Raw genomic sequence first — 22,095 nt, 5'->3', positions numbered from 1 at the left:
TAAGCTAAAATGTAAATCTCATTAAGTGTAGGAAATTGTATGAGGATAGGCAACTTTTTTAATATGAGGAAATTTTTGCCAAATAAATTCTAAAATATTTACTTTACTTATCATAATTTACTACAGGGTGGAACGATAAAAAGACAACATGATTCCATTTCTGTTTCATTAAAACCGATTTTTATTTTTGTTGTTGCCGACCACTTACTAGTTGGCCAGTTGTGTACAAATCCCACGAGCGATAGTAACCTTCTATCATGTCTGAAAGTGACACAATATTCAACAAGCGAGATCGGAGATGCGCCGCTGTACAACTCATGCTCTCTACCGATCCAAGTTATGACAACAGGACCATCACTAGCATCATCAAAATGCATTTCTGTATTGCTACCAATAACAGGGACGTAACTAGGGTGATGAAAACAAGGTTTCCGGCCACAGTTATGATCTTTGGTGCGGTTGCAAGTGAGGGCCACCTCATGCCATCTCACATTTTTGGTCGGCTTGAAAGTCAACACCAAAGTGTATCTGGTTGTACTGAAGAGTGTCGTGATCCCCTGGTGAAATCAGGTGGCCGCTTGCTAACGCCTGTGGAAAAGGCATGCTCCCAGTTCCAGACTCGTATCGTGGTAATTAAGGCGGCTACATTGAATAGATGTCAGCACTACTACATAATCAAGTTACCTGAATTGATTTTTTCAATAAAAGTTTCTAAAAAGCTGTAATGTTATTTTCTTCAGGGCGACAAATTTATCGTTCCACACCGCAATAAAACAGACTAAATAAGAGTCGAATGTGATTCCTTACCTTCAGTTTTGTTGACTTAATCTTGCGTTGTAAAGAAACTACTAAAAATCAATATATGTTCATTTTCTTTAGTTACAAGAACAAAAATAAAAGAATCGTTTTTAGAATCATAAATAAAGCTAATTTTCTTTTCGATTCTGATACCTATACCGATGTTCCGATTATTCCGATTAATCTTCCCAACACAAATATATATATATATATTTTATATATATATATATATATATATATATATATATATATATATATATATATATATATATATATACACACACACACACACACACACACACATATATATATATATATATATATATATATATATATATATATATATATATAAACTGCGTCAATCGCTTTATTGCAGATTAGTAAAATATAAATGTTTCACTAAATATACATCACAACAAAATGAAAATTATATCATCAAACGGTTGTTTTAAGGTTAGTTATTTCCCAAAATTTTATTCAAATTCATGCGATATTCACGAAGTTATGACATTTTATTTTTTATCATGGAATTTCCACTGTCCCTCGCTTTATTGCAGGTCTCTTAAAATGTTGTTTTACGGCAAAAATACAATGTTTTATCACGCGAACTTTATTTTTTATTATATTTTTCTGTCAAAAAATAATGAGAAAAAGCATATCCTAGGTGTTAAGGCGCAAATAAACGAATTATATATCGACATATCCACCATTTTTAAATAACATAAAACAACCTTTTGTTCCCCGGAGAAGTCAATTATTTGATCTCAAAAAGGAGTTATGGCTCTAGCAATACCAATATCAACTATGTTCTCCACAAGGCATCCTTTGAAGTAGATTACTATCCTCCCTTTTGTAAATTGCTCCTCCTTCTCCACTTTTTTATATTGACCAGAGATATTCAATGAGGTTAAGGTCTGAAGAACACGGTGGTCAGGTCATGAGAGTTTCTCCAAAGAAACCCATAGATTCAAGGAAGGCTTCAGTCGACCTAACGAAATGGGATGGTGCATTGTCATGCATAAAAATCATCTGAAAGCGATGTGACAATGGTTGGTCATCTAGCCATGTCGACAAATGATTATCCAAAAAGGCCGTGTACGCATTGCTGGTAAGCTTTACACCCTCTGGAACTCGGAATGGTCCAACCAACTTATCCCTAACAATTCCCGCCCAAAACATGATGATTCTACCTTCTCGTTGGCGATGAACTCTCTAAAGGGTTGGAGCTCTGTTCGAGTTCCAAACTTTGGCCCATCCGGACCGTCATGAGTAACACGGGTCTCATATGTAAATAGGACACGTTGGAAATCCATTTTCATGTAATTCTGTGCCCAAGCATTTTGTTTTTTTCCCTATGTTGTTTGCTCAATGGAGGCCTTAGAATAGTTTTGATGTTCCTTGCTATCTCATTCAACACATTAAATCGGACTATCTGGATCTTGAAGCGATTCCAGCTCTTGCAAAAATGAAAGCACTGGTGCTGTTTTGGTTTCGGTTGACTTTCCTACGAATTTTCCATTTATCACGAGGTGAAAGGTTCCTCCTGGTGTCCTTATCCTTTCTGGATTTGGTGTTGGGGTTGTTCATGAATGAAATCAAGTTCTTGGATCCCTTTTCCAGCTCCATAACTCAATCTTTGATAAATAATCCTTCTACAAGTCGAGCAACAATCCTTTCCTTTTCTATAATCGTTAATCGCCCCTTTTTTGGCATTTTAAAAGACCTGCAATAAAGCGATGGACAGTATAAATTACTTGATAATAAATAAACTGTCATAAGTTCGTGAATATCGCATGGATTTGAATAAAATTTTGGAAAATAACTAACTTTGAAACAGCCATTTGATGATACAATTTTCATTTTTATGACGTATATTTAGTGAAATATTGATATTTTACTAATCTGCAATAAAGCGATTGACACAGTTTATATATATGGACGAATCAAAAGCGCTCGTGACAGCAACAACTATGGAACTTTTATTAAGATTTTTGATTTTGATACAAAAAAGATTATACGGAAAATCGAAAAATTAAAAAAAAAAGGAACCATAAAGTATCTCCGTTGCAATTTATAATATTTGCTTGAATATATATATATATATATATATATATATATATATATATATATATATATATATATATATATATATATATATATATATACATATATATATATATATATATAATTAATATTCCCAACACAAAATATATATATATATATATATATATATATATATATATATATATATATATATATATATATATATATCATGTACCATCACCTTTTTATGGATAAAGGAGGAGCACTCTCGCATTTCAAACATTGGGCAGTCATGTCAGCATTCCAGGCCTGGTCGCCTCAGGCAGTAAACAATCAACTCACTCTACTCGAAAGACGTGAGCCAAGGTCTGGGGGGGGGTAAACCTCCTAGAACTATCTAGAACGTATGCATCAGTCCGCCAGAAAAAGGTCAGAGAAATGACCTAGTTTCTGGCGGACTGATTGCCGAGATTGGAATATTGACTAGCATGTTAAGCGACACCCGACGCCAAATAAAAGGCGCGACTCGAAGCCCATGATCGATATTCTGATCAAGTGTGGTCAAGCGATGTGAGTGTTGAGTTGAACACAAATATAGTGACAAATTTCGCGTAAAACATACTTTTCGGACGTAATAGAATTTGTACCAGAATAAATGGAGTGTTAGGAAAATTATTTTAAATTAGAATAGTTTAAACCTTAGCACTTTTTGAACAAGAAAAAAACTTAGCCAATCAAATCATTGCATTCACTTAAAGCAATTATATCTATAACATATATATATATATATATATATATATATATATATATATATATATAAGGTGTCGCTATTACCGACGATATATTTATTACTGACGATATATATATATATATATATATATATATATATATATATATATATATGTGTTTGTGTGTGTGTGTGTGTGTGTGTATGTGTGTTTATAAAGTACAATTAAGTCAACACTTAAATTTGGTTTTACCTTATAGTTTCTTTTGGAAGATAGTTTTTTTCTAAGGAAGTTGTTTATTTTCAAAACCGTCGGTAATAGCGACACCTTTTTAAAGTGCTGTCTTTCCTTTAAAAAGAGGTTTGTGGTCTTTTCTTGTTGAATTTTTCAGATACTGACTTAAAAAAACGTCTTCTTAATTAATACAAGCACAAAAGATAACTTTTAATTTTAACCAATAAAAAACGTACTTTTAATTATTCATAAAAGTTAACAGAGCGATAAATTATTATTTTATTTAATTTATTTCTATTTTATAATTTTATTTTACTTTGTAAATTATAACAAAGACATATATTTATTTCAGCCCTGTCGGTGGGGCATTAGACTACGCTGACTGCCCCCCTGCAGATGATAAAAGTCCCTCAATGGGGGTCCTGGATATGACCTTAAACTATATACAGTGGTGAGGCCCCAGCTTGTGGGCTTTGGGGAGTGTGGAGCCACCCTTTAATTACTATTGCTCCCAGGTCCACGCTGACCCGGAGTGGTAGTACCTGTTAGGGTTTCAACTATGGGTTAAATAGAAACCGACGTGAAAACAACAAATATATTCTATTAAAAATATTTTCTTCCGAATCTTTGGATTCGGCATTAAATAACCCGAAAAGGTTTGATATGCCGTAAAACAAAAGCAACCAACCAACCAATATATTTATTTCTAATAGAATACAACATTGATGGGTTCTTGAAGAGGAGTTCTGTCAGCCAGGGATATGCAGGGGTTAGCTAATAGTGCCCAAGCACCTGTCCCTTTTACTCTTGTTTTAAAAGAGCTTTCTCAGAGGAATGTATCATTGGCCTCTACGCCATTGAAACAGTGTTTATTACTATATTTTTTGCTGCTTTTTTTTCACTTGAGCACCTGCCTTGAAAAAGTTCTCTACACGTCACTGCTGTCTGTTTTCTTGTGTTGTACCATTGAACAGCACTTTTATCAAAGCTCATATAAGGCAGAGAAACGGAAGTCATAATCAGCTAAACATATTGTCTATTTTCATTGAATTATCACTGTTTATTTTTGTAATATTATTTCTTTTATTTTTATTTTGGCATATTATCTTGTTATCTTTGTAACGGCTTTCTAAAGACGTTAATTGGCATCCCAAATTCCTATTTCGCACGTCAATCAATATGGCTGAGGTTGACTATGAAAAAGCAGCCACAAAATTTCCGTAGATTAGATTGAATTAATTGAATGACAGCCGCGTGAATTAAAAGCGTGATATTGCTACAAAAAATATTAAAGAGTTTTTTGTTTTTTTTTTACATGGGAGTCACCACTTATCAAGGCCTGAAGGCCACTCAGGGATAAGGGTTATTGCGTGTACAGTAATCAATGAGATAGTATTGTAGTAATCATTAGTATTGGGGGTTTTGATAGAGTGTCTTACTTAAGGGGGCGGTTTGTCAGGAGTTTGTTTATGTTGAACTTGAAGACGTCCAAGTTGTAGTCAGGTGAGAAACAGGCAAGCGGCAGAGAGTTCCACTGGCGTGCAGTTCTAAGAAAGAAGCTTTGTTCATGGAATCTACGTTTGGATTTAGGCACAAATAAAGAGTAGGGAAAATTATTGACAGTGGTTTCAGCCAGACGGGTGTTTCTCGTGAAAGATTGGCGAGGGGGACGAGGGATTGGAGCTCAGACGAGTACCTACCATGGAAATAACGATAAAACAAAGACAGGCTCGCAACGTCTTTTCTGTGGGAGAGAGGTTGCAGGGAAGAGACAAGGGCATCCCCACTAAACCAAAAAGTCTATTTTGTACTCTGTCAAGGCAGGATAGGCTGTTTTTAGCAGCTCCTACCAGATGTGGCAGCAATACTCCATCCTTGGACGTACTTGGCTTTTATACAGATAGAGAATTGCATTAGTAGTGAGATATCTTCTGGAGCGGTAGAAGGATCCCACCATTTTCCCCATTTCCTTGGCAACAGATTTGATGTAAGTGTTCCATTTCAGATCAGGAGTAAAGGTCAAACCCAGAAGCTTATCAAAACATGGAGCCTCCCCATCCATTTCAATTGATGCCAGATGGGGATCAGAGCGTTGATGATGTAAAGATAGAAGCTTGGTTTTAGATGCATTAAAAGTGACCAGCCATCTCTTCCCCCATTGTACCACGCGCTCAAGATCAGAGGAGAGAGAATTAGAGAAAACTTTGTCATTTACGGCCTTTGATGTGTTGCCATAGATGGTCGTGTCATCAGCATAAATGTCAACAAATGATTTAAGTATGTGTTTTGGGAGATCATTGATGTAGATCAGGAAGAGAGTTGTTCCCAGGATGGACCCCTGGGGGACTCCAGTATTAATAATGTGGGCCTCTGATTTCTGCCCATCAACCACTACTCTTATGAACCTATCAGAGAGAAATGATTTAATGAGTTATGCGCCCGAGCATGACGTAGCTGATTCTCAGGCTTCCGTTAATTTTCCAATCTACTTACTAAACGATGAAATTATAAATGAAATCAATCATATAATAATTTCAACAAATAGTTTTAAAAAATTTAATCATTTAAAGAAATGAAATCCTTTTAATAAATTTCACCTTTTTAAGAAATTAAATCCTTTTTCCTTTTTCTTCCAATCTATATTTCTTTTATCATGACGATAATACTCTAAGCGATAAGTTGCGCCATCTGTCGCTAGAGGTCCAAAGGGGATTTACATACAACACCTGGTGTTCTCAAATAGTCACCCATTAAGTGTATCAATGTATCAACATAATTAATGACCTGTTACCTTTTTTGACAGTATTAGTTTGTAAATGGCCACAGTACGTCCGATGAAATTAATCGTAGCTATAGGTCACAACGGTATATATTATTCAGATCATCCACATAAAACTTAAATTTGTACTTAAGTCTTAAAATACTTATTAAAAAAATTAGTGTATCGTCTTTATCAAAATCCATATGCAAGCAAAGTTTTTAAGAAAAATGTTTACCCGTTACTTCATGTTTCTATAGTTTAAATATATATATATATATATATATATATATATATATATATATATATATATATATATATATATTTAATAGTTGGTCACCGCTTATCATGGCATAAGGAATAAGGACCATTCGGATATAAATGTCGGGATAGACTATTAGACAACACTGCCATGATAGATAATGGTGAAACTTAAGTTGAGTTGAATTATTTAAGAGGGCGGCTTAACAAGAACTTATTTACATTATGTTTAAAAACAACCAGGTCATAGTTAGCTGGTATACGTTATGATTATTTCCATTATCAATTTGATTCGACAGAGGTGTTCTTTTATAAAGTAAAGAAACTAAAACCACTATTAAGACTGCCTACAACCACTGTAAAAGAGTAATAAAGAATGTAAGCGATTCATCTACTCAGTACGTGGAATTTAAAGTAACTGAACAGGGACAATTCTTACCAGTTTTGTCGAATTACAAACAGGATCATGAACAGAAATGTATCCTCTATCCCAACTATCTGAGGTAATTTTATCAACATCTGACAAAGCAAAACTCTTTGCAAAGAACTTTGCAGCAAATTCTACCCCTTGCGACCATGGCCACCTACTCCCCGTATTTCCTATTGTGACTGAAAACATTCTGAGTAAACATCTGTGCGTGATGTTGCGAAGCTTATCAAAGACATTAATTCCAGTCAAGCAACTGAACCTGACGGCATTATAATCATAGTGCTCAAAAAGCTTCAACCGGAACTAACTCATATACTTACAAAGCTGTTTAAACGTTTCCTTAAGGACAAATGCTTCACAACATCCTGAAAAAAATTCATCAGTCTACCTCGTATTTAAAAATTCCGGAAATCTATCATCTGCCTCTCAGTACATACCAATCATTAACCTGTGCGCTATGAGCAAGTTGCTGGAATCGATTAAATAGAAAAGGGGTCAACCACCCCAACAGAAATAACCTACTCAGTGCCATGCAACATGGTTTCAGTTCTGATGTGCTAAATGTACAACCACACAGAATTAGTGAATCGCTCGACAGGGGCTTCATTTGTCTTGACATATCAAAGGCTTTTGATAGGAAATGTCATAAAGGTCTGTTTCACAAGGTTTCCAACTATGAAATAGTTGAAAATGTACTCTCACTTATTAAATCGTTTCTCTTTAAAAGGCTTATAAGAGTAGTTGTCAATGAGTAGCAATAAAAAGCTCATAGTATCAACGCTGGCATCCCCCCTAGACTTCCATCCTGGGCCCAACTCTCTTCTTGATCTTCATTAATAATCTTCCAAAATCATATTCTTAGATCATTCGTAGACATTTATGCAGATAACGCCACAATCTTCACCACTTCAAATACCGGCAATACAAAGATCTTTCTGATTTCCTCTTTCCTGATCTTGAGCGCGTGGTGGAATGGGTAAAAAGTGGTTGGTCAATTTTATAATAATAAATGCATCCAAGATCAATCTTCTCTTTTCATCATAATAGCTCTGACCCCCATTTGGTCCTTATTAAAATCAAATGCTTTCATCTAAGAGAAGCAGGATGTCTTGACAAGCTTCTGAGACTGACTTTCACTCTTGATTTGAAATGGAACACATCATCAAATCTGTTGGCAAGATCGTTGGAAAAATGGTTGGATCATTCTGCCGCTCCAGTAGGTATCTCACTGCTGATGCAATCCTCTATCTCTATAAGAGTCAGGTTTGTCCTAAAATGGAATACTCCTGTCCCATCTGGGCAGGAGCTGCTTGATGCCCTTATCTTGCTTTACAGAGTTCAAAACCGGTTTCGAAACGCAGTAGATGATTCACTTTTCTCTTCCCTGCAACCTATTTTCCACAGAAAACACGTTACGAGCCTGTCTCTGCTCTATCGTTATTTTCATAGCAAGTGCTCGTCTGAGCTCCAATCTAGGTCTCCTCTTGCCAAACTTTCACAAAAAAACCACCAGACTAGCTTCAACCACTATCAACACATAGCCCACTCACTATCTATGCCTAATAACGCAGATTCCATGAACAAGGCCGATTTTTAATGTGAGGAGTGAAGGGGAAATAGGGACGAACTCCCCAGGGAGTAGGGGAGCTGGATAGTGATAATTGGTATGAAGGGTTTCCCCTACATTAACCAAGGTCTTATATGTGGGGTAATCCCCACATATGGTCTTTGCTTGCAGTATCTGCCGGAACAGATATTAAACTTTGATCTTGGCCCGAAGGCCACGGAGGTCCCTCTTCTTGCGAAGAAGGCGGGCGGTATTTATTTGCTCCCCCACTGAGCAAATTAGGCACAAGGCCGATTTTTAAAGTAAGGAGTGAAGGGGAAATGGGGACCGACTCCCCGGGGAGTAGGGGAGCTGGATAGTGACAATTGGTATGAAGGGTTGCACCTACATTGACCAAGGTCCTATATGTGGGGTTTCCCCCACACATGATCTTTGCTTGCCGTATCTGCCGGAACAGATTCTACACTTTGATCTTGGCTCGAAGGCCACAAAAGTGCCCCCACGAGGGAGGCGGGTTGTATTTATTTGCTTCCCCACTGAGCAAATTAGGTACAAGGCCGTTTTTTAATGTGGAGTAGAGAAGGGGAGGGGGAAGGGAAAAGGGGACCAGCTCCCGAGAGGTGGGAAATGGGAGCTGGATAGTGATTTGCCAGATGGCCCCTGTAGGTTTTCCCTACATGGACCAGAAGATTGCCACAAGGGCAATAGTCTTTGCTTGCAGTATCTGCCGGAACAGATACTACACTTTGAGGTATTTATTTGCTTCCCCACTGAGCAAATTAGGCACAAGGCCGATTTTTAAAGTGATGAGTGAAGGGGAAATGGGGACCAACTCCCCGGGGAGTAGGGGAGCTGGATAGTGACAATTGGTATGAAGGGTTGCCCCTACATTGACCAAGGTCTTATCTGTGGGGTTGCCCCCACATAGGGTCTTTGCTTGCAATATCTGCCGGACAGATACTACACTTTGAGGTATTTATTTGCTTCCCCGCTGAGCAAATTAGGCACAAGGCTTTTTTAAAAGATTTTTTAAAAGATTTTTAAAGTGAGGAGTGAAGGGGAAATGGGGACCAACTCCCCGGGGAGTAGGGGAGCTGGATAGTGACAATTGGTATGAAGGGTTGCCCCTACATTGGCCAAGGTCTTATCTGTGGGGTCGCCCCCACATAGGGTCTTTGCTTGCAGTATGTATTTATTTGCTTCCCCGCTGAGCAAATTAGGCACAAGGCCGTTTTTTAATGTGGAGAGAGAAGGAGGGGGGAGGGAAAAGGGGACCAGCTCCCGATGGGTGGGAAATGGGAGCTGGATAGTAACTGTTGGTATGAAGGGTTGCCCCTACATTGACCAAGGTCTGATATGTGGAGTTACCCCCACATATGGTCTTTGCTTGCAGTATCTGTTCCGGCAGATACTACACTTTGAGGTATTTATTTGCTCCCCCACTGAGCAAATTAGGCACAAGGCCGATTTTTAAAGTAAGGAGTGAAGGGGAAATGGGGACCAACTCCCCGGTGAGTAGGGGAGCTGGATAGTGACAATTGGTATGAAGGGTTGCACCTACATTGACCAAGGTCTTATATGTGGGGTCGCCCCCACATATGGTCTTTGGTTGCAGTATCTGCCGGAACAGATACTACACTTTGATCTTGACCCGAGGCCACGAAGGTGCCCCCGCGAGGGAGGCGGGTTGTATTATTTGCTTCCCCATTGAGAAAATTAGGCACAAGGCCGTTTTTTAGTGTGAAGAGAGAAGGGGAGGGGAAAGGGAAAAGGGACCAGCTCCCGAGAGGTGGGAAATGAGTGCTAGATAGTGATTTACCAGCTGGCCCAAGTAGGGTTGCCCCTACATGGACCAGACGATTGCCGCAAGATTGGAACAGACACCACACCCTGATCTTGCCCCAAAGGCCACAAAGGTGCCCCCGCGAGGGAGGCGGGCTTCCTTTACCGTGCTATAAAGCTACTTACGCCTGAAAGTATCCTGTATCTCTACAAGGCCACATTCACTCATGTATGGAGCACTGTTGTCACATTTGGGCTGGTGTATCTGCTACTAATCTCTCGCTCCTTGACAGGGTTCAGAAGAGAGTCGCCAACCTGATAGGTCCTGAACTGTCATCTAAGCTTAAATCTCTGTCCCATCGACGTAATGCTGCATCCCTCTGCTTTTTTAAAAAGTATTTTAATGGTGAATGCTCCGACGAACTACAAGCCCTTGTAGTCTCTAGATATAAATACCCCCGACAAACACAACAAGCAGAAAAATCATACCCCATACACAGTAGGGATCCCTAGATGTAAGAAAGACTTCTATTTGAATAGTTTCTTCTCCAGAACTGCTGGACTTTTAAACTCCCTTCCGAGTTCCTGCTTTCCCAACTGTACTAATATTCAGAAGTTCAAGTGTAATATGAACAGGTATTTCGCTGCTCAACTCCCTATATAGTACTCCTGCAACTTATGTCTCTGATAGTAGCCCCCTACATCAAAGTGACACTGTGCCTTGTTTGGGGTGAAAATGGAATTAAAAATATTAAAAATTGTAAAAAAAAATGTGTTAGGGTAAGTTTTAAAAATTAATGAAGCATGATGCTGATAGAATGCAACTACAATATTGCGCGATTTGAAAAATATAACAAAAATATGTTTGGGTCAGTAAAAATATGCAGAGACAAACAATTGAATGTATAGAAAGCAATTGAATAGCTAGCAAATGGAACACCTTAGAGGGGATTTTGTAATTACGAGGGTCGTTCCAAAAGTCATGCATCACATTTTTTTTAGCTAAAATGTTGAATAGCTAGGAAAACGGGAGTAGTACCATTAAAAGAGAGCCACATTACTTTTTAAAAAAAATTTCAATACACTTTTTTCAGCGATGGAATAGTGGCTGTGCATGATCATCCGGAGTGAGCTCTGTAACATCTATGATGTCGTCACTATGATGTCGATGAACCCATCTCCTAAATGCGCTGACATCAGCTGCATCGACTTTGTAAGCATTGAACAGGCGCCGGTGAATGCTGATCGGTTCAATTTTTTCTGCATTGATAAATTCAATGACGTATCTCTGTTTCTAACATGACAGGAGTTTCTTTCTTAGCGCCTTACACAGTCAATATATACAACAGAGAGATGACCTTTTCATATGAATGAATAAGTTCAGTCATTAAAATAATGTAATCTCCAATCCCCTCTTATCCATTAGGGCGGAATAAAACACAGGAGATATTATGCTTGGAACGCCTCTCGTAGTTAGTGAAAACATTTGTTTTTGTTGCTGGATCTTACATAAATGGAAGAGTACCAGAAAACCTTATAGCATCAAATAAAATAAGTGATGAAAATTCTTTTTGTGTTTCTCGAGTCTTCAATTTTAAACGAACTTGCGAGGTAAAGGCACTTCAGGAGTGCTAGGAGTATTTCCAAGTGCTCCCTTGCTCGTCTTATATAACATGCACCTCTTGCAAAAGGATGGATCAACCATAAATTTTCTTAAAGGGTTTTGTGCACTTAAAGGAAATAGTAATCCGTAAATATTAGTTAATAACAATTTCGTTAAAAATATAACTGAAAAGTGGTTTTAATTGTTAATTCTGTTTCCGTCTGTTTTTTTATTTCACCGTATTTTTAAAAATACATTAAAGCTGTTTTTCCCCTTTCAGTAAAGCTTATATTGGCATTCTGACTCATTCTTAAATCAATATGGTCGACGAAAAGCGGTCGCTGAACATCTGACAAAAGCAAGTAATTTAGATGGGATGAAATGGGATGACAGCCAAGAAATATTGAAGTTACATAGCAGAAAATTGATATGCACCTCATCATGTAGATTGCTTTTGAAATTGTTTTTCTGTTGCTTTCAATAATCTTGCTTTTAAATTTATGACGTGGTTAGCGTTCTAAACTAAGTTTCTAAACCCGTCTGCTAATGTGATAACCAACATTCCTATCTTTGATATTTCTCTGCACACTAAGAATATTTGAAATTACAATGTCTCCCATATTATTTGGATTCTTCGAACTACTATTGTCATAATGAGTGTCATTTTCACAATGTTTCGATCAATCTCCGACCTTCTTCATGTGTATCTTATTGAACTCGAAAGTTTGGACGAAATTTCGAACGGAACGCTTTATTTATATCACGGGGGTAGCATACCCTCGTTCCGTCAGCCATAACTGGATAATCCAACACATTTAACAACATTTAAAACGGACATTAAACCAAATATAATGATGAAATGATTTTAGTCATATTTGACAAATCTGTTTTCATGTATTTTATCAAGTGATACATACAAAATAATTTTCAATATAACAATAATCACAACCTAAGACCACGTGTTACTTCGCTCAACAACATCACCGCCGATCCCAACTTTGTTTCTCTAGGTTTCTTCTCTTTCATCTTTTTTTCTGGCCATGTCGTCGCCTCTCACACACATTGGTGGCTGACAAGGAGTGTACAATGGCTTACAAGTATATAAAAATTAAACAAAACAACTCAAAGGAAAATATAGCACATTCTGTGGATGTCAGTTGAGACAGAAAAAGTATATGCCACCATCGCGTAAAAAGTCTGTTGAGGTCTTTGTCATCGGTTGATCAATTTCCTCATCATGACCTCCTAGACATCATCATGACCCCCTAGACATCTCTTGATCTTGTCCAAGTCGCAACCTGCATTCAACTGTCCTAAGTAATTCGCAGTTGTACTTTTCCGTCGCCCGAAACTGAAAATCGAATCTTCAACCCTCAGGAGAATATCACTTTTACAATTGATTTCCCAATTCCTAGCGGACAGATCTAGTACGAATTTGAGGAGCCTTAAATCTATTTTATTTTTAGTTGTAAATCTCACCATTTATTGCTGTTATAGCCCTGGTAAAGGGTTACGAAAAAAAAAAAAAACAGAACGCGAAAATAAAGTAACAACATGTATTGCAAAGCATACAATAGGTGGGTTGTTTGTTGTAGCAAACGAACGACCTAGGTTGGTTCATCCGATATCGACTGGTTATTTATTTGTTTCCACGAAATGTGACACAAGGTCGGTTTAATGTAGGAGATAACCAGCTCCACTCAAAAGGGGATTCTGCAAAAATAAAATTCCCTTATTATAAAAGGTTTCCCCCTTCCGTTGATTGAGGACAATTAATTTGAGTGCGGCATCTGTGCAGACAGCACACTTCAGTGAGCAGCCCAGTACAAGTACCGGGTGTCGACTGACACCTTACAACTTAGTCTCCCAGTATTTACATTTGTTCGATCTACAATGGTATCGGTTTGTTTGCGCCTTCTGTTTGGCTTTTCGTGGCATAGAACAAGAAAAGTTTCCTTTTAATTTGTTTTTCAAGGCAGAGTTGTCTGTTGTACTTTTAATTTTTGTTTTGCAAAAAATATTAATTGGCTGGTTCCATAATTTGAATTCATAAATCCAGTCCGAGCCTAGTATGTTATTGGTAATCCTTAATGCATAAGCTTTTCATTTTTCGTCTTTCTAATAATGTGACGTTCGCTAGAAATTCACTTTCGAAGTTAATTTGCGTACTGTTAACTTCTCTACCTTACGTGTTCTCAGTATTGTGGGTTTATTTAATTTCTTTTAGGTATATAAATTTATTATGAAAATCTCTGAACCCGAATCGAGTTGCATTTTTATTTCTTTATCATGAATTTTTATAGTCACATATTTTCGCAATCCTCCGTTATTTTATTCTCTGCCAAAATCACTCGCACACACAGCGTGACTTTTATATAGTCGTAGAGATTATTTCGGAAATATTAATTTTATGGTAAGAATAAATTTCAAAAGACCGTATTTATTTAATACATTTGGCTAGCTTAGACACATTTCAGAGCCTTAATGGTTGCACTCTCATTGAAACAAGATGAAAAAGTAAAAATATCCAATCAGAATCAGTACATATTTGCAAAAATTATGGAAAATTTAAACGACTCTAATAGTATTGATAAAAGTAAAGCTCTTCTACATAACAAATGTATGAATAAAGACATGGTTTATAAATATTATAGTGAGACTTTACAATACTATAATTGAAATAACTCTCAAATAGTTTTATCTCTTAACTATTGATTCTATAAAAATTACGTTTTAAAAATTCCTTAACCGTTTGTCTAGAACCTATTTTAATTTGATCATTATTCCGAATAGAACTTTCACATCTTTAATATTTATGCTGGAAATAGATTAGGCTGATTACTTTTCTAATGTTCTTACTTTCGTTACGTATTCGCTGGGACAGGTTGTTCAAAATGCATTTGTCCAGTCTATATAAATGTAAACATCTACTTTTGTCGCTGATAAATATATGCACACACTGACAGCTAAGTAAAAATCACAACACAGATGATCTACAAAAAAGATATTGCTTTTATTTCGCACCGACAAATCAGCTTTTGATGATAACGTATTATTCTGTGTTTTGCCGTTTCTGTAAGGTGAGGTGGTGTGTGGTTAGGCGGTTGTCGGGCGGTGAGAAAATGGTGACGAGCCTCGCTCTCTCTGACTGACTGACTGCAATTTTGTTGGTGACGATTTTATTCATAAAAACATTCTATTTGAATGTTTAATATTTTCTTTTGTCGATTGACCGATACCCTTTTACATATTTCTGAGTGAAATTATGCATTCTGTTAGACAATGATGGAAAATCCCGAATTCCTCACACTGAATCCATTTGCGTGTGTGCAACCCATAGGATGCTTTTTCTTCCCGGCGTTGATGCCAATATTTAACACTTTGGTTAACTTTTTAGATTTTATATTCGAAACATTTTACATGTTTTAAACGTTATTTATCTCATTTTGACTGTTTTTTTTATGGATGTATTAAATTTTTTTTAGCTATTTATGCCTAACAATTTGAACTCTAATACCAATCTTCTTTAGATTAACTTAAGGTATGTGCTGATGTGATCCAAATATCCGTCACCTTCGACAAGTCTTAACAATTAATTCAACAAGTCTTAACAAACATCCTGTCGGTGGTCTTTTAGTCCTGCGTGAGCATTCCTGGAACACACCTAGTACAAATTTTTATCCCAGAGATGACAATATCGTGTTCAATGCACTGACACACACTTTCAACTCAATACGCATTTCATTCACCGTTATCCGCTGATAAGCGCGTAGGAGTTGGCCGAGGCGCACAGTGTTTTCTGGTGGTGGTTGTACATTGGCGCCTAGAGCGCGCTTTGTTACTCACATATTTGTCACCATTCTGAAATCGACGCACCCATCTCATAACTGTGCTGACATCGAGTGAATCACTTTCGGAATCATTCAACAGGTGCCGGTGAATGTTGCTCGGTTCAATGAATGAGCCTGCTTCTGACACACGTCCATGTTAGGGGTTGCTTTTTTAGAGTATAACACCTTCAATATCTGCAACAGAAATATGAAATTTTCAGGTTATGAATGCATAAGATCATGCATCATAAGAATGCAATTTGCAACCTTCGTATTTTAAAAATGAAACCGGACAGCATAAATATACAAAAGAGAGACAGCGATATACAGTAATGGCATAAAACTATAGTGTTTATTCACCCCTTCATATATATATATATATATATATATATATATATATATATATATATATATATATATATATATATATATATGAACAAACAGTTAATAAAACATGTTAAAAACACTTTAAAAAAGAGTTAAAAACATATTTAATCTGAAAAGGAAACACTTGATAAGTTGATAGTCCTTAATCCGCGGAGTTTCGAAGAAATACTTTCCTTCTCATCAGAGGGTAGGAATTAGCAAATTGCGGGATCGGATTTTGCATACAAAAGTATTTGATGAAACTACAAGTAAGTCAAAGATCTTACTTCATAACAGAAAGTGAAGCAGAGGGAATTATTATATATATATATATATATATATATATATATATGTGTGTGTGTGTGTGTGTGTGTGTGTGTGTGTGTGTGTGCTTAATCGGAATTATAATCGGAATCGAAAAAAATCGTAACTTTTGAATTACGGAAATGTGTATTGGAATCGGTAAATTTTACCCTATTTTTGATGCTAAAAACGATTCTTTTTTGTTGCTTTTATTTGTTTGTTTGGTTTAAAATATTATTTCCCACGGTTCGTTAACAACGATGAAATAATACATATTTATTGATTTTAAACAATCAGTAAACCATAAATCTATAATTACAACCCATAAGTGTGTTCATACATTTGAAAGAAATATGACCATAATACATGTTTTTATTTTTATTTTTTTTTTGTTTTTTCGTTTTTAAAAACGACGGTCACACATAAAAAAAAACAACTCAGAAATTTAAATGGAATCAGAACCGAGAATCTAGGACAGAGTCGGTAATTGTATGGGGGCTGGGAAAATATTAATCGCCCCATCACTAATATATATATATATATTTATATATATATATATATATATATATATATATATATATATATATATATATGTGTGTGTGTGTGTGTGTGTGTGTGTGTGTGTGTGTGTGTGTGTATGTTAGTTTGTCAAAAATGTATATATGCATATACACATTTGTTATTGTTTATGCTTATCTTTTTCAGGTATGATGTATCTGACGACGAGACATCGGTGTGTACATGGACAAATGAAATGCCGGGATACGAATCGGAGAGTTCTTATTATCAATAATAAGCGGCTGGCTCCGCTGGGTCAACGGCTAATATCTGACCAAGAATGTTTGTATAAATATTTACGACGCTGTCGTACATTAATCATTACGGTGCTCCAGAAACAACAACAACAAAAAAAAAACGTCACATTTGATTGATATGAAACGACAATATGCCGACATTACTGTATTCTCGTTGGGACTTCCTTCTGTCCTTTTATACGTTTGTTTGCTGTTTTTGCAATTTTATGCAACATTAAAGAGAAAGTAATTCCACATATTCTTTTTTCTTCGGACTCTGAATTGTTGAAATTCGTGAGATTATCGTCCTGGAGTGTTTATATTCAACAAGAAACTAAGTACTTACAAGCTGGAATGACGGATCCAAAGTTCCCAAGCTTCCATGTACTGTTTTTTTTTCGTTGCATGTAAGAAAAAAGAATGTATGTAAATCTTTTGTTGTAATAAGGTTATAATGTCGATGCAAACTTCCATAGTTGCGATCTGATGCCCGCAGCAGAATAGAATGTTTGTCCGTAGGAACGACAAAGACCATCTGAACATTTTAAGCATAATGGATGACGCGTTTCATTTAAGTAAAATTCGTTTTCTTAGAGCCAGTCTTACTCTTATGCTCAAACCAGCCTGATCTAGCGGCAAGACAGGCCCGAAATTACTGGGAGCTAAGTGAGATGCAAGAGCTGCCTGATTTTTCCGACCGGTCACACATCTAGTAGAGTGTAGACTCAACGTTGATTAACTTCTGTGATGTAACAATAACCGGTATGTCAACGTGATTATACCATGAGTTTTTTCCGCAGTTAGCCTGGTATCAATATGCTTTTCGGAGGCAGGAGATTGGAATGGAGCTCTGAGATACCATATTGATGTCAGGCTTAGTGCAGATACACATCTCGTGTGCTAGCATGAACAAGACTTCACGTAGTAAGAGGCGTACTCCGGCAATATAACAACTTGAAAGTAACTTTGGGAACCCTCACGTGCGTTCTATTATTGCAATCAGGTGGCCGTATTAAGGCTGACATCAATATTATCATATCGAAGAATCAAAAGAAGAATTGAACTTGAGGACATTTGTTATCTTATTCCTCAAATCGTTATAGAGCTTTTCCGAAATAACAGACTCATTAATTTTTAACTTGTAAAACTATAAAGAATTTATAAGTATATAATCGACGCCATCTTAAAAATAAAATATTTTCGGTGATTAGACTGTTATAAGCCATTAGTATATTTTACTCACACTTTAAACTACCAATTTAATTAAAAACAAAATGTAAAGATAAGAGTTAAAAAATGTCGCCATCGGCCATCTTAGATATTCAAGATACCATTTTTCCAGTTGCAAGATTATGATTAATTTTAAATATATTATATATATATCCCATGTTTGGAATACAAGAAAATTAATTTTCAACAATATGTTATGTATTAAGCTGTGTCTTTGTCCATGTTATTGTTTGCATGGGCAATATCACTAAACAAAGTATTTATTCAGGTCGCGGGATTAGATATAGAAAAAATAGTACAAAGTCAAAATAAGATTCGTACAGGATTCGAATCTGTAACAGCTTAATACCTGACATATTTCTCTTCTAATTATAGGATATCAGATAAACCAACTATTTCAGGATTATTCTCGATTATGATGAAATTATTAGAAATTTTGGACTCCATATTAACAATAATAAAGACAAAAAGATATTTTTATTATACAAAGAGCAACGAATCTATTTAAATACAAATACTCTCGATTAAATTCTCCGATAAATTCCAGAATTAATACCTGGAGAAATCTATTAATCTACAATTAGTGCCAAATGGATAGCTTATATTATTTTAAGGGGCTGGTACATCAATTGAAGAAGTATACGACGACAGCGATTCTTCTTTATATAACTAAATCGATCTTTAATTTCTGAAATAAGAGTTGATTCCGGATTATTTTCATGAACAAAATTATTAACACCTAGAGGCACATGACATCCCCGAAAATGATTTCAGAAACGTATTAATGAAAAAAGTTGCCATCTTGCTTTCTCAAATTGCAACCTGTCCCGCCCCAACTCATTCGAGCCAGCAAACCTACTATCAACCAGACTCGATGAGAAGGAGAACAGGGTATACTTAAATGCTTTTAAAACTATTTTAAACGTTTTTCTTGATAAATTTACCATTTTTTTTTATTGACGTTTCACTCCAAACAAGGCAGAGAGCCACTTAATTTTCAGGGGCTACTATTTGGGACCAGATCTGCAAGGATACTATCTATGGAGTCAGGCAGCGAGATGTTTGTTCACATGACACTTGAATTTCTGCATATCAGTACAGTCAGGGAAGAATGGTCCTTGAAGAGAATTCCAAAATGCAGCAATCCGAGGAAAAAGCTATTCGAATAGAAAGCTTTACAGCATCTAAGGATCTTTACAGTGTAGGGTTAGGATTTTGCTGCTTGTCGGGTTTGTGCAGGGTTTGTCGTCGAGGGGTTACTAGTGCTTTTAGTTCGTCAGAGCACTTGCCATTGAAATACTTGTAAAACAGGCACAGGGATGCCACGCTTTGGCGATGGGACAGAGATTGAAGTTTAGTTGATAGTTCAGGACCTATTAGGTTGACGGTTCTTTTTTTAACCATATCTAGGAGTGAGAGTAATTTTGTAACTCATTATGTGTCTGACGAAGATTATAGAGAGTTGAAATTGTCTTTTGATACGACGAAGACCTCTTTAAATTTGAGAATAATGTTGAATCACTTGACTGTAAACTCGAAAGGATAGATCGAAAAAGAAACAAGCAGGAATTGTTACAAGTGTTTCATGAAACATGCATTAATGAAAACAGAAGAAAAGATCGACTGTTTATTTTGTATAAACAAGCCGCATGTAATTCTAATTTCCAAATCAAATCTCCATCATGTCAGGTGATTAAGCTAACTAATAAATTCCAGCATTTCATACGGGTTCCCACTGACCTGTCAATCATTGATAAACAATCTAAACGCAAAAGAATATTAATGTTATAGAATATACAACTTCCGATGGAGGAAAAACAATGCATATAAACTTTAGGGTGCGCGTGTGTGTGTCCACACACGTGTGTGCGCGCGCGCGTGTGTGTGTGTGTGAGAGAGAGAGAGAGAGGTAAAGAGATACATATATACTAATGTACAGGAAAATTTGTATCCATCTTTTAGTACTGTTGTCACTATATACCTACATATGTACCTATCAACGTATCGATATTAACTAATACTAACCAATAAAAATATTTCACAAATATTCAATTGTATCTTTTGTTATTTCTTTCCTGATTCGAACCCATGACGCAGTTAAAAAAATGGAATTCACTTTTTATTTATTTTTTTTTTTTACTCTTGTGCATCGAAACGTTACCACTTGGAGTTGACGTACGGAGACACTATTTAGAACTGTGTCTACGATGAACTATGTGATGAGATTAACGAGATGTCTGTTTACACATCTGCAGGTTAGTACAAACAGGAAAGCAGGAAACAGGGAGTGAATTACTAAGTCGAGCAGTCCGAGAGAAGAAACAAAGTAGAAAGCTTTCTGCAAGAACTTCTACATAGAAGGGGTGGAATTTTGGTTATAGACGGTTTTGTCGAGGGCATGTACGTCGAGTAAGTACACGTGCAATGGGTTCATCAGTACACATTCCATTAAAATACTTATAAAACAGGCACAGGAACGTAACATTGCGTCGATGAGACAAGGGTTGAAGCTTGATTAATAGTGTGGAACCTATTAGATAGGAGACTCTTTTTTGAGGCAGGTATAAAAGTAAGAGACTAGTAGCAGATGCGCTATCTCAGGTGATTCACTGTATAATAGCAAGTTACATCGGTTATAAACATTCATTACATTTAAATAAACCTCTATATTTAGAAATAAAAAAAATATAATCGTTAATCATTAATGAAAACATTTCAATCGCTTGCATATTTCAAAATGGTCGATTAGTGTAGAAGTGTAAGCCATTTTGAATCCTCTCATGGTTCGCTGTTACACACAAGTCCTGGTAGGTGACTTGTTTGTAGCAGACAGTTCCACAGAACAAAATATTCTTACCGTGTCGAAACCCGGGAAAGAACATGTGAAATTGCACCAGAACAGGTTTAATATTTATGAAGCAATTCTGGTTTCTGATTGGTTTGTAGCAGAACGTGAATTAATTTGATTTGTCAGTTCTTAGCAGTATCGTTTATAAATAGAATCGTCTGACTGTGTGGGATCATACCCCCATTATACTTCTTGTCTGATGGGATGTGTCTCCTAGCGGCTTCGGCTGCAGGGAGACAGGGTAGTACCAGTCAAGGATTCGTCACTTGACACTCAGCCCAACAGGTGAGGGGCCGGGAACCGGCCCAGCACCTGTTGGACTGAGGTACACCGCCTGGGTAATACCTAGGAGGTCCACCCTCCCAGGCCTTGCCACCGGGCTTTCCGGTGGGGCAAGTTTATTGCTTGCTGCCTGAGGCGCCCCGACCGGGGAATGCCGACGGGGTTACTCAGGCAATTTTTAAAATTGCAGGAGTGCCCCTCCTTTAGGGGAGCCTGCGGGGTTCCCACTTTCCAGGCC

The 22,095-nt window shown here is 36.7% G+C and overlaps 1 protein-coding gene across 1 annotated transcript in view; it reads left to right on the top strand.

Annotated features, from left to right (window-relative positions):
* The window catches only part of LOC145289490 (uncharacterized), a 319,689-nt gene extending 302,052 nt beyond the window's left edge, over positions 1-17,637 (top strand). Inside the window, exon 13 of the mRNA XM_080136416.1 lies at positions 17,409-17,637. Within this exon, the coding sequence (XP_079992542.1) occupies positions 17,409-17,496 (88 nt within the window). The 3' untranslated portion in view covers positions 17,497-17,637. The remainder of the gene's footprint in view (positions 1-17,408) is intronic.
* The last annotated feature ends 4,458 nt before the right edge of the window (positions 17,638-22,095 follow it).

This window comes from Euprymna scolopes, chromosome 2 (assembly GCF_053919585.1).
Source record: "Euprymna scolopes isolate OS-2025 chromosome 2, ASM5391958v1, whole genome shotgun sequence".
Lineage (NCBI taxonomy): Eukaryota > Metazoa > Mollusca > Cephalopoda > Sepiida > Sepiolidae > Euprymna > Euprymna scolopes.
This window is presented reverse-complemented; position numbering and strand designations above follow the sequence as displayed.